Raw genomic sequence first — 14937 nt, 5'->3', positions numbered from 1 at the left:
TTGTTATATGAGTCTCTGTGTTGTTATTTGAGTCTCTGTGTTGTTATACGAGTCTCTGTGTTGTTATACGAGTCTCTGTGTTGTTATATGAGTCTCTGTGTTGTTATATGAGTCTCTGTGTTGTTATATGAGTCTCTGTGTTGTTATACGAGTCTCTGTGTTGTTATATGATTCTCTGTGTTGTTATACGAGTCTCTGTGTTGTTATTTGAGTCTCTGTGTTGTTATATGAGTCTCTGTGTTGTTATATGAGTCTCTGTGTTGTTATAAGAGTCCGTGTTATATGAGTCTCTGTGTTGTTATATGAGTCTCTGTGTTGTTATATGATTCTCTGTGTTGTTATACGAGTCTCTGTGTTGTTATACGAGTCTCTGTGTTGTTATATGAGTCTCTGTGTTGTTATATGAGTCTCTGTGTTGTTATACGAGTCTCTGTGTTGTTATATGAGTCTCTATGTTGTTATACGAGTCTCTGTGTTGTTATTTGAGTCTCTGTGTTGTTATATGAGTCTCTGTGTTGTTATACGAGTCTCTGTGTTGTTATATGAGTCTCTGTGTTGTTATTCGAGTCTCTGTGTTGTTATACGAGTCTCTGTGTTGTTATTTGAGTCTCTGTGTTGTTATATGAGTCTCGGTGTTGTTATTTGAGTCTCTGTGTTGTTATACGAGTCTCGGTGTTGTTATTTGAGTCTCTGTATTGTTATATGAGTCTCTGTGTTGTTATATGTGTCTCTGTGTTGTTATACGAGTCTCTTGTGTTGTTATTTGAGTCTCTGTGTTGTTATTTGAGTCTCTGTGTTGTTATATGAGTCTCTGTGTTATACAAGTCTCGGTGTTGTTATATGAGTCTCTGTGTTGTTATATGAGTCTCTGTGTTGTTATATGAGTCTCGGTGTTGTTATATGAGTCTCTGTGTTATATGAGTCGCTGTGTTGTTAATCTCTGTGTTGTTATATGTGTCTCTGTGTTGTTATATGAGTCTCTGTGTTGTTATATGAGTCTCTGTGTTGTTATATGTGTCTCTGTGTTGTTATATGAGTCTCTGTGTTGTTATACAAGTCTCTGTGTCGTTATATGTGTCTCTGTGTTGTTATATGAGTCTGTGTTGTTATACGAGTCTCTGTGTTGTTATATGAGTCTCTGTGTTGTTATATGAGTCTCTGTGTTGTTATATGTGTCTCTGTGTTGTTATATGAGTCTCTGTGTTGTTATATGAGTCTGTGTTATACGAGTCTGTGTTGTTATATGATTCTCTGTGTTGTTATACGAGTCTCTGTGTTATACGAGTCTCGGTGTTGTTATACAAGTCTCTGTATTGTTATACGAGTCTCGGTGTTGTTATATGAGTCTCTGTATTGTTATATGATTCTCTGTGTTATATGTGTCTCTGTGTTGTTATATGAGTCTCTGTGTTGTTATATGTGTCTCTGTGTTGTTATACGAGTCTCTGTGTTGTTATATAAGTCTCTGTGTTGTTATATAAGTCTCTGTGTTGTTATACGAGTCTCTGTGTTGTTATACGAGTCTCTGTGTTATATGTGTCTCTGTGTTGTTATATGTGTCTCTGTGTTGTTATATGAGTCTCTGTGTTGTTATACGAGTCTCTGTGTTGTTATATAAGTCTCTGTGTTGTTATACGAGTCTCTGTGTTGTTATACGAGTCTCTGTGTTGTTATAAGAGTCTCTGTGTTGTTATATGAGTCGCTGTGTTGTTATTTGAGTCTCTGTGTTATTTGAGTCTCTGTGTTGTTATACGAGTCTCTGTGTTGTTATATGAGTCTCTGTGTTGTTATATGAGTCTCTTGTGTTGTTATTTGAGTCTCTGTGTTATTTGAGTCTCTGTGTTGTTATACGAGTCTCTGTGTTGTTATACGAGTCTCTGTGTTGTTATTCGAGTCTCTGTATTGTTATATGAGTCTCTGTGTTGTTATATGAGTCTCTGTGTTGTTATATGAGTCTCTGTGTTGTTATATGAGTCTCTGTGTTGTTATATGAGTCTCTGTGTTGTTATATGAGTCTCTGTGTTGTTATATGAGTCTCTTGTGTTGTTATTTGAGTCTCTGTGTTATTTGAGTCTCTGTGTTATTTGAGTCTCTGTGTTGTTAAATGAGTCTCTGTGTTGTTATATGAGTCTCTGTGTTGTTATATGAGTCTCTGTGTTGTTATACGAGTCTCTGTGTTATACAAGTCTCGGTGTTGTTATTTGAGTCTCTGTGTTGTTATATGAGTCTCTGTATTGTTATACGAGTCTCTGTGTTGTTATATGAGTCGCTGTATTGTTATACGAGTCTCTGTGTTGTTATATGAGTCTGTGTTGTTATACAAGTCTCTGTGTTGTTATACGAGTCTCTGTATTGTTATACGAGTCTCTGTATTGTTATACGAGTCTCTGTGTTGTTATATGAGTCTCTGTGTTGTTATATGAATCTCTGTGTTGTTATATGAGTCTCTGTGTTGTTATATGAGTCTCTGTGTTGTTATATGAGTCTCTGTATTGTTATACGAGTCTCGGTGTTATACGAGTCTCTGTGTTGTTATATGAGTCTGTGTTGTTATACGAGTCTCTGTGTTGTTATTTGTGTCTCTGTGTTATACGAGTCTCTGTGTTGTTATATGTGTCTCTGTGTTATACGAGTCTCTGTGTTATACGAGTCTCTGTGTTGTTATTTGAGTCTCTGTGTTGTTATACGAGTCTCGGTGTTGTTATTTGAGTCTCTGTGTTGTTATTTGAGTCTTTGTGTTGTTATATGAGTCTCTGTGTTATATGAGTCTCTGTGTTGTTATACGAGTCTCTGTGTTGTTATACGAGTCTCTGTGTTGTTATATGAGTCTCTGTGTTGTTATACGAGTCTCTGTGTTGTTATACGAGTCTCTGTGTTATATGTGTCTCTGTGTTGTTATACGAGTCTCTGTGTTGTTATATAAGTCTCTGTGTTGTTATATAAGTCTCTGTGTTGTTATACGAGTCTCTGTGTTGTTATACGAGTCTCTGTGTTATATGTGTCTCTGTGTTGTTATATGTGTCTCTGTGTTGTTATATGAGTCTCTGTGTTGTTATACGAGTCTCTGTGTTGTTATATGAGTCTCTGTGTTATACGAGTCTCTGTGTTGTTATAAGAGTCTCTGTGTTGTTATATGAGTCGCTGTGTTATATGAGTCTCTGTGTTATATGAGTCTCTGTGTTGTTATACGAGTCTCTGTGTTGTTATACAAGTCTCTGTGTTGTTATATGAGTCTCTGTGTTGTTATACGAGTCTCTGTGTTGTTATACGAGTCTCTGTGTTGTTATATGAGTCGCTGTGTTGTTATACGAGTCTCTGTGTTGTTATACGAGTCTCTGTGTTGTTATAAGAGTCTCTGTGTTGTTATATGAGTCGCTGTGTTGTTATTTGAGTCTCTGTGTTATTTGAGTCTCTGTGTTGTTATACGAGTCTCTGTGTTGTTATATGAGTCTCTGTGTTGTTATATGAGTCTCTTGTGTTGTTATTTGAGTCTGTGTTATTTGAGTCTCTGTGTTGTTATACGAGTCTCTGTGTTGTTATACGAGTCTCTGTGTTGTTTTTCGAGTCTCTGTATTGTTATATGAGTCTCTGTGTTGTTATATGAGTCTCTGTGTTGTTATATGAGTCTCTGTGTTGTTATATGAGTCTCTGTGTTGTTATATGAGTCTCTGTGTTGTTATACGAGTCTCTGTGTTGTTATACGAGTCTCTGTGTTGTTTTATGAGTCTCTGTGTTGTTAAATGAGTCTCTGTGTTGTTATATGAGTCTCTGTGTTGTTATATGAGTCTCTGTGTTGTTATACGAGTCTCTGTGTTATACAAGTCTCGGTGTTGTTATTTGAGTCTCTGTGTTGTTATATGAGTCTCTGTATTGTTATACGAGTCTCTGTGTTGTTATATGAGTCGCTGTATTGTTATACGAGTCTCTGTGTTGTTATATGAGTCTGTGTTGTTATACAAGTCTCTGTTGTTATACGAGTCTCTGTATTGTTATACGAGTCTCTGTATTGTTATACGAGTCTCTGTGTTGTTATATGAGTCTCTGTGTTGTTATATGAATCTCTGTGTTGTTATATGAGTCTCTGTGTTGTTATACGAGTCTCTGTGTTGTTATATGAGTCTCTGTGTTGTTATATGAGTCTCTGTATTGTTATACGAGTCTCGGTGTTATACGAGTCTCTGTGTTGTTATATGAGTCTGTGTTGTTATACGAGTCTCTGTGTTGTTATTTGTGTCTCTGTGTTATACGAGTCTCTGTGTTGTTATATGTGTCTCTGTGTTATACGAGTCTCTGTGTTATACGAGTCTCTGTGTTGTTATTTGAGTCTCTGTGTTGTTATACGAGTCTCGGTGTTGTTATTTGAGTCTCTGTGTTGTTATTTGAGTCTTTGTGTTGTTATATGAGTCTCTGTGTTATATGAGTCTCTGTGTTGTTATACGAGTCTCTGTGTTGTTATACGAGTCTCTGTGTTGTTATATGAGTCTCTGTGTTGTTATTTGAGTCTCCGTGTTGTTATATGAGTCTCTGTGTTATACGAGTCTCTGTGTTGTTATATGGGTCTCTGTGTTGTTATATGAGTCTCTGTGTTGTTAGTCTCTGTGTTGTTATACGAGTCTCGGTGTTGTTATATGAGTCTCTGTGTTGTTATACGAGTCTCGGTGTTGTTATACGAGTCTCGGTGTTGTTATATGTGTCTCTGTGTTGTTATATGAGTCTCTGTGTTGTTATACGATTATCGGTGTTGTTATATGAGTCTCTGTGTTGTTATATGAGTCTCTGTGTTGTTATATGAGTCTCTGTGTTGTTATATGAGTCTCTGTGTTGTTATATGAGTCGCTGTGTTGTTATACAAGTCTCTGTGTTGTTATACGAGTCTCTGTGTTGTTATACGAGTCTCTGTGTTGTTATACGAGTCTGTGTTATACAAGTCTCTGTGTTGTTATATGAGTCTCTGTGTTGTTATATGAGTCTCTGTGTTATATGAGTCTCTGTGTTATATGAGTCTCTGTGTTATATGAGTCTCTGTGTTATACAAGTTTCTGTGTTGTTATACGAGTCTGTGTTGTTATACGAGTTTCTGTGTTGTTATATGAGTCTCTGTGTTGTTATATGTGTCTCTGTGTTATATGAGTCTCTGTGTTATACAAGTTTCTGTGTTGTTATACGAGTCTGTGTTGTTATATGAGTCTCTGTGTTGTTATATGAGTCTCTGTGTTGTTATATGTGTCTCTGTGTTGTTATACCAGTCTCTGTGTTGTTATACGAGTCTCTGTGTTGTTATACAAGTCTCTGTGTTGTTATACGAGTCTCTGTGTTATATGAGTCTCTGTATTGTTATATGAGTCTCTGTGTTATTATATGAGTCTCTGTGTTGTTATATGTGTCTCTGTATTGTTATACGAGTCTCTGTGTTGTTATACGAGTCTCTGTGTTGTTATACGAGTCTCTGTGTTATATGAGTCTCTGTGTTGTTATATGAGTCTCTGTGTTATATGAGTCTCTGTGTTGTTATACGAGTCTCTGTGTTGTTATATGAGTCTCTGTGTTGTTATATGAGTCTCTGTGTTGTTATATGAGTCTCTGTGTCGTTATATGTGTCTCTGTGTTGTTATATGTGTCTCTGTGTTGTTATATGAGTCTCTGTGTTGTTATATGAGTCTCTGTGTTATATGAGTCTCTGTGTTGTTATACGAGTCTCTGTGTTGTTATATGAGTCTCTGTGTTATAATTTGAGTCTCTGTGTTGTTATATGAGTCTCTGTGTTGTTATATGAGTCTCAGTGTTGTTATATGAGTCTCTGTGTTGTTATATGAGTCTCTGTGTTATAATTTGAGTCTCTGTGTTGTTATATGAGTCTCTGTGTTATATGAGTCTCTGTGTTGTTATACGAGTCTCTGTGTTATAATTTGAGTCTCTGTGTTGTTATATGAGTCTCTGTGTTATATGAGTCTCTGTGTTGTTATATGAGTCTCTGTGTTATATGAGTCTCTGTGTTGTTATACGAGTCGCTGTGTTGTTATACAAGTCTCTGTGTTGTTATACGAGTCTCTGTGTTGTTATATGAGTCGCTGTGTTGTTATACGAGTCTCTGTTGTTATATGAGTCGCTGTGTTGTTATACAAGTCTCTGTGTTGTTATATGAGTCTCTGTGTTGTTATATGAGTCGCTGTGTTGTTATACGAGTCTCTGTTGTTATATGAGTCGCTGTGTTGTTATACAAGTCTCTGTGTTGTTATATGAGTCTCTGTGTTGTTTTATGAGTCTCTGTGTTGTTATACGAGTCTCTGTGTTGTTATATGAGTATCTGTGTTGTTATATGAGTCTCTGTGTTATTATATGAGTCTCTGTGTTGTTATATGAGTCTCTGTATTGTTATATGAGTCTCTGTGTTATATGAGCCTGTGTTGTTATACAAGTCTCTGTGTTGTTATATGAGTTGCTGTGTTGTTATATGAGTCTCTGTATTGTTATATGAGTCTATGTGTTATATGAGTCTGTTGTTATATGAGTCTCTGTGTTGTTATACGAGTCTGTGTTATACGAGTCTGTGTTGTTATATGAGTCTCTGTGTTGTTATACGAGTCGCTGTGTTGTTATACGAGTCTCTGTGTTGTTATACGAGCCTCTGTGTTGTTATATGAGTCTCGGTGTTGTTATATGAGTCTCTGTTATACGAGTCTCTGTGTTGTTATACGAGTCTGTGTTATAGGAGTCTGTGTTGTTATACGAGTCTCTGTGTTGTTATACGAGTCTGTGTTATACGAGTCTGTGTTGTTATACGAGTCTCTGTGTTATACGAGTCTCTGTGTTATATGAGTCTCTGTGTTGTTATATGAGTCTCTGTGTTGTTATACGAGTCTCTGTGTTGTTATATGAGTCTCTGTGTTGTTATTTGAGTCTCTGTGTTGTTATACGAGTCTCTGTGTTGTTATATGAGTCTCTGTGTTGTTATTTGAGTCTCTGTGTTGTTGTACGAGTCTCTGTGTTGTTATTTGAGTCTCTGTGTTGTTGTACGAGTCTCTGTGTTGTTATACGAGTCTCTGTGTTATGATTTGAGTCTCTGTGTTGTTATACGAGTCTCTGTGTTGTTATATGAGTCTCTGTGTTGTTATTTGAGTCTCTGTGTTGTTATACGAGTCTCGGTGTTGTTATATGTGTCTACATATTATATGTGACTGACATCCTCTTACCACTTACAGGTGATTTAGGAACAAGTGTGTCGGTGATTTGTTTCACCATACCTCTGACAGCCAGAGGGAGTGAACTAACCCACCTACAGTCTGGCTCTGACTACATCACTCGTGGTAACACCAACCTCAACAGAGTTGTCTTTCCACCAGGAATCAGCACTGCGTCCTGTGAAGTAAAGGTAGGTTGGGATTAATAGTGATGTTTGTCAACAAGATCAAGCATAATGGATTAGTCAATCCCTACCACAAGAATCGTCTGTTTTCCTTATTATGTATTGTCTATAAAAACACGTCTGTAGGTTACTCTGTACATTCAGGTCCTGATTGGGTTACATTTTAAGGGCATTATAGGTTACCATGACGATTTCTAATAGTGAAATCATTTTCATGCCTTTAGTTGAGGTCATCTAAGTCAAATTAAGTACTATAATAATGATGGTAATATTAAAAGTGTGACTACAGACTTTGACTGAATTTATTCTACCATAAGTATTATCTCTCTTTAAAAGATATTATATCTTACAGACTCCTCCAGTGTATCATTTACAGATACAGCCTGTTAATTAATGTCTTGTTTTAAAGCTTGTTGATGACAGTGAATTTGAGCCAGCAGAACAATTTGAGCTGTCAATCTCTGATCCGTCAGCCAACTGCCGGCTAGGACCAGTCACCAAGGCAACCGTCATCATCAATGGACCAAACGATGGTATAGATTTCCTTAGTTTTCTCCAAATATGTGAATATATTTTCATTTATATCAACCAGCTATGGATTTGTATGTGTAATGCTTCCTTGACTACACTTGTCACTTAATCAATGTATCAGACAACCAACCTAAAGACATGTTTTATAATATCATAGATCATTGGTTTACATATCTACACGATGTCATTTCTTCTGAAAATTGTGAAAATGATGGCTGATGATTAACATTGTGCCTGTAATGTTTGACAGTGTCCATTGTGCATCTTGCCTTGCCGAGGTTCCACTTTGATGAAGATGCTGGTAATGTTGAAATTGAAGTGCTGCGTACAGGTGCTGACCTCGCCCATGACACAGTAGTATGGTGTGCCACAAGACTATCAGATATACCCTCTGCCACTCCTGGACAGGACTACATACCCAGCTCTAGTCAAATTACTTTTGGCCCTGGGCAAACATCTGAGGTACTTCACCAAAATCTGAACTAGTATAAACACATGTTAACCAAACCTTAACCATGGTCTTAACTACCATTAACCACAACAACCTAACCATTTCTTAACTAGAGACAGTCTAAACTTCTACCTTCTACCCAAACTATGCCCTAGCTAACTACAAAAAAAAATGTACACCTCAACCATACCTTACCAACACCCTAACCAAAACCTAACCCCATCTACACCACAACTACACCCTAACCTCACCACAACTACACCCAGCTACAACTAGATGTCCAAACTAGTCACCACAATTACACCCTAACCGCACCACAACTACACCCTAACCTCACCACAATTACACCCTAACCGCACCACAACTACACCCTTACCTCACCACAATTACACCCTAACCTCACCACAACTACACCCTAACCTCACCACAATTACACCCTAACCTCACCACAACTACACCCTTACCTCACCACAATTACACCCTAACCTCACCACAATTACACCCTAACCTCACCACAACTACACCCAGCTACAACTAGATGTCCAAACTAGTCACCACAACTACACCCTAACCTCACCACAACTACGCCCTAACCTCACCACAATTACACCCTAACCTCACCACAACTACACCCAGCTACAACTAGATGTCCAAACTAGTCACCACAATTACACCCTAACCTCACCACAATTACACCCTAACCTCACCACAACTACACCCAGCTACAACTAGATGTCCAAACTAGTCACCAAAAATACACCCTAACCTCACCACAATTACACCCTAACCTCACCACAACTACGCCCTAACCTCACCACAATTACACCCTAACCTCACCACAATTACACCCTAACCTCACCACAATTACACCCTAACCTCACCACAATTACACCCTAACCTCACCACAATTACACCCTAACCTCACCACAACTACACCCTAACCTCACCACAACTACACCCAGCTACAACTAGATGTCCAAACTAGTCACCACAATTACACCCTAACCTCACCACAACTACACCCTAACCTCACCACAATTACAGCCTAACCTTACCACAATTACACCCTAACCTCACCACAATTACACCCTAACCGCACCACAATTACACCCTAACCTCACCACAACTACACCCTAACCTCACCACAATTACACCCTAACCGCACCACAATTACACCCTAACCTCACCACAACTACACCCTTACCTCACCACAACTACACCCAGCTACAACTAGATGTCCAAACCTGTTAACATAAAAATGTGAAAATGTAATCACATAACTTGATATATTGTTGTTCTATATATACTTTATAGCGCTTTAATTTCGCAGGGTCAATGTTTCACTTTTTCCTTATTGGAACACATTAACAGGGTTTTTAATTTCACTTTACACTGTTTGATCTGTCTGATATCAATATTATTTTCAGTCATCCTTATTCTAGTTTGCTTTGCAATGCATTTTTGTGTAACTTGCAGCAAGCAGGTGACATATAGGTATCACTATGTCAGTGTCATCGGCATCAGTTCCTTTGGGTGGACAAACTCAAACTTCATACAGATCTTCCTTACCACAAGTGCTTGCTTGGGATTGCTTATCAGGTCTGAAGGTCATAGGTCAAGGTCACTGTTACCAAAATTAGAAAATCTGTTTTCATACAATAACTCTTGAAATCACCCAACTTTCTGGGCAGGCTGCACATTCACTTCCTTGGGAATTCTTGTTTGTATAATCGTTTGAGGGTAAATCTGTTTTGGAATGGGTATACACCGTCCGGACTGCCATCATGCACCAGCAATTTCACTCGAAAGAATTCACAGGTAGCTTGCATACATAATAGGAGTGAACTTTAACCAATTAATTGCTCTGATTTGCATTTTGTCTAGCCTGTTATTCGGACATGTATGATTTGGACAGTTTTGTGTTGTTTTTACCAGACAGACAGTTGTCTGTTAATTGGTGCTGTAATTACACCTGGTCTCTTTGACACATGACTAAAGTACGGATGTTTTATAAAGGGACATCTTGTAGCTGGTCAGGTATATTTTTTATCCATTATTGGAATATGTTCAACATCCCAACTTTCATTTATCATTTGATTCACACGTTCCTTAAAATTCTGTTACAAGGTTGAGTTATTAAGTGTGTGGCGTCCATCCATCCATCCGTCCGTCCTTTCTTGGTTCAGGAAGTTGATATTGGGCCTGTAGCATGCTGGGGTGAAGGACTACCAAGTTTGTTCAAATGAATGACCTTGACCTACATTCAAGTTAACATGAGTCAAATAGGCTAAAATCTAAACAATGATTTTTTGATAGCCAAGAGACCTGATATTAGGCCAATAGTACGCTGGAATGAAGGACCTGTAGAACAGTAGACATTAATAAAACTTGCCTACTCTGATTTTAGAATAAAATGATAATCAGCAGAGTATCTGCAGAAATAACCTAGATTAACTTCAAATTGCTGTAGAGCCAGACAATACAGGCCCTGTGGGCCTCTTGTACTTTCCCAGAGTAACAATATGGCCCTGTGACACATCTCGATAACCTCAGTGTTATGCTAGATTTTTCACTAGTGTATAGAATTAAACTCCCACGAATCATAACCATAATACAGTAATATGCCAACAGCAAAGTGTTAGGAAATGATGAAGATTGATACTTTTGATACTTTAACAGAGATGCCTGCTGACCATTATGGATGACGAGGGTGATCCGCGAAGGGAAGGTAACGAGACGTTCACTGTATTTCTGAGTTCTCCTACAGGAAGTGTGCTAGTGGAACCTCACACGGCTACAGTAGTTATCCACGACGACCACCTGGACAGTGAGTAGTTAATGTTTGTTATCCACGACGACCACCTCGACAGTGAGTAGTTAATGTTTGTTATCCACGACGACCACCTCGACAGTGAGTAGTTAATGTTTGTTATCAACGACGACCACCTGGACAGTGAGTAGTTAATGTTTGTTATCCACGACGACCACCTCCACAGTGAGTAGTTAATGTTTGTTATCCACGACGACCGCCTCGACAGTGAGTAGTTAATGTTTGTTATCCACGACGACCACCTTGACAGTGAGTAGTTAATGTTTGTTATCAACGACGACCACCTGGACAGTGAGTAGTTAATGTTTGTTATCCATGACGACCACCTGGACAGTGAGTAGTTAATGTTTGTTATCCACGACGACCACCTCCACAGTGAGTAGTTAATGTTTGTTATCCACGACGACCGCCTCCACAGTGAGTAGTTAATGTTTGTTATCCACGACGACCACCTCGACAGTGAGTAGTTAATGTTTGTTATCCACGACGACCACCTGGACAGTGAGTAGTTAATGTTTGTTATCCACGACGACCACCTCCACAGTGAGTAGTTAATGTTTGTTATCCACGACGACCACCTCGACAGTGAGTAGTTAATGTTTGTTATCCACGACGACCACCTCGACAGTGAGTAGTTAATGTTTGTTATCCACGACGACCACCTCCACAGTGAGTAGTTAATGTTTGTTATCCATGACGACCCCCTCGACAGTGAGTAGTTAATGTTTGTTATCCACGACGACCACCTCGACAGTGAGTAGTTAATGTTTGTTATCCACGACGACCACCTCGACAGTGAGTAGTTAATGTTTGTTATCCACGACGACCACCTCCACAGTGAGTAGTTAATGTTTGTTATCCACGACGACCACCTCCACAGTGAGTAGTTAATGTTTGTTATCCACGACGACCACCTCCACAGTGAGTAGTTAATGTTTGTTATCCACGACGACCACCTCCACAGTGAGTAGTTAATGTTTGTTATCCACGACGACCACCTCGACAGTGAGTAGTTAATGTTTGTTATCCACGACGACCACCTGGACAGTGAGTAGTTAATGTTTGTTATCCACGACGACCACCTGGACAGTGAGTAGTTAATGTTTGTTATCCACGACGACCACCTGGACAGTGAGTAGTTAATGTTTGTTATCCACGACGACCACCTCCACAGTGAGTAGTTAATGTTTGTTATCCACGACGACCACCTCCACAGTGAGTAGTTAATGTTTGTTATCCACGACGACCACCTCGACAGTGAGTAGTTAATGTTTGTTATCCACGACGACCACCTGGACAGTGAGTAGTTAATGTTTGTTATCCACGACGACCACCTGGACAGTGAGTAGTTAATGTTTGTTATCCACGACGACCACCTCCACAGTGAGTAGTTAATGTTTGTTATCCATGACGACCACCTCCACAGTGAGTAGTTAATGTTTGTTATCCACGACGACCACCTCCACAGTGAGTAGTTAATGTTTGTTATCCACGACGACCACTTCGACAGTGAGTAGTTAATGTTTGTTATCCACGACGACCACCTCCACAGTGAGTAGTTAATGTTTGTTATCCACGACGACCACCTCGACAGTGAGTAATTATTGTTTGTTATCCACGACGACCACCTCGACAGTGAGTAGTTAATGTTTGTTATCCACGACGACCACTTCGACAGTGAGTAGTTAATGTTTGTTATCCACGACGACCACCTCCACAGTGAGTAGTTAATGTTTGTTATCCATGACGACCACCTCGACAGTGAGTAGTTAATGTTTGTTATCCACGACGACCACTTCGACAGTGAGTAGTTAATGTTTGTTATCCACGACGACCACCTCCACAGTGAGTAGTTAATGTTTGTTATCGATGACGACCACCTCCACAGTGAGTAGTTAATGTTTGTTATCCACGACGACCACCTCGACAGTGAGTAGTTAATGTTTGTTATCCACGACGACCACCTCGACAGTGAGTAGTTAATGTTTGTTATCCACGACGACCACCTCCACAGTGAGTAGTTAATGTTTGTTATCCACGACGACCACCTCGACAGTGAGTAGTTAATGTTTGTTATCCATGACGACCACCTCGACAGTGAGTAGTTAATGTATGTTATCCATGACGACCACCTCGACAGTGAGTAGTTAATGTTTGTTATCCACGACAACCACCTCGACAGTGAGTAGTTAATGTTTGTTATCCACGACGACCACCTCCACAGTGAGTAGTTAATGTTTGTTATCCACGACGACCACCTCGACAGTGAGTAGTTAATGTTTGTTATCCATGACGACCACCTCGACAGTGAGTAGTTAATGTTTGTTATCCACGACGACCACCTCGACAGTGAGTAGTTAATGTTTGTTATCCATGACGACCACCTCCACAGTGAGTAGTTAATGTTTGTTATCCACGACGACCACCTCGACAGTGAGTAGTTAATGTTTGTTATCCACGACGACCACCTCGACAGTGAGTAGTTAATGTTTGTTATCCACGACGACCACCTCCAGAGTGAGTAGTTAATGTTTGTTATCCACGACGACCACCTCCACAGTGAGTAGTTAATGTTTGTTATCCATGACGACCACCTCGACAGTGAGTAGTTAATGTTTGTTATCCACGACGACCACCTCCACAGTGAGTAGTTAATGTTTGTTATCCACGACGACCACCTCCACAGTGAGTAGTTAATGTTTGTTATCCACGACGACCACCTCCACAGTGAGTAGTTAATGTTTGTTATCCACGACGACCACTTCGACAGTGAGTAGTTAATGTTTGTTATCCACGACGACCACCTCCACAGTGAGTAGTTAATGTTTGTTATCCACGACGACCACCTCGACAGTGAGTAGTTAATGTTTGTTATCCACGACGACCACCTCGACAGTGAGTAGTTAATGTTTGTTATCCACGACGACCACCTCGACAGTGAGTAGTTAATGTTTGTTATCCACGACGACCACCTCCACAGTGAGTAGTTAATGTTTGTTATCCACGACGACCACCTCGACAGTGAGTAGTTAATGTTTGTTATCCACGACGACCACCTGGACAGTGAGTAGTTAATGTTTGTTATCCACGACGACCACCTGGACAGTGAGTAGTTAATGTTTGTTATCCACGACGACCACCTCCACAGTGAGTAGTTAATGTTTGTTATCCACGACGACCACCTCCACAGTGAGTAGTTAATGTTTGTTATCCACGATGACCACCTCCACAGTGAGTAGTTAATGTTTGTTATCCATGACGACCACCTCCACAGTGAGTAGTTAATGTTTGTTATCCATGACGACCACCTCGACAGTGAGTAGTTAATGTTTGTTATCCATGACGACCACCTCCACAGTGAGTAGTTAATGTTTGTTATCCACGACGACCACCTCCACAGTGAGTAGTTAATGTTTGTTATCCACGACGACCACCTCCACAGTGAGTAGTTAATGTTTGTTATCCATGACGACCACCTCCACAGTGAGTAGTTAATGTTTGTTATCCACGACGACCACCTCGACAGTGAGTAGTTAATGTTTGTTATCCACGACGACCACCTCGACAGTGAGTAGTTAATGTTTGTTATCCACGACGACCACCTCCACAGTGAGTAGTTAATGTTTGTTATCCACGACTACCACCTCCACAGTGAGTAGTTAATGTTTGTTATCCACGACGACCACCTCGACAGTGAGTAGTTAATGTTTGTTATCCACGACGACCACCTCGACAGTGAGTAGTTAATGTTTGTTATCCATG

At 39.7% G+C, this 14937-nt stretch overlaps 1 protein-coding gene across 1 annotated transcript in view; it reads left to right on the top strand.

Moving 5' to 3' along the window:
- LOC117340118 (extracellular matrix protein FRAS1-like) overlaps positions 1–14937 on the top strand; it is a 67281-nt gene that overhangs the window by 31748 nt on the left and 20596 nt on the right. The window contains exons 15-18 of the mRNA XM_033901906.1: positions 7200–7369; positions 7773–7896; positions 8145–8356; positions 11025–11172. Coding sequence (XP_033757797.1) covers positions 7200–7369; positions 7773–7896; positions 8145–8356; positions 11025–11172 — 654 coding nt within the window. The remainder of the gene's footprint in view (positions 1–7199; positions 7370–7772; positions 7897–8144; positions 8357–11024; positions 11173–14937) is intronic.

This window comes from Pecten maximus, chromosome 1 (genome assembly GCF_902652985.1).
Source record: "Pecten maximus chromosome 1, xPecMax1.1, whole genome shotgun sequence".
Classification (NCBI taxonomy): Eukaryota; Metazoa; Mollusca; class Bivalvia; order Pectinida; family Pectinidae; genus Pecten; species Pecten maximus.
The sequence above is the reverse complement of the archived record's forward strand: the minus strand, read 5'-3'. Positions and strand labels throughout refer to the sequence as shown.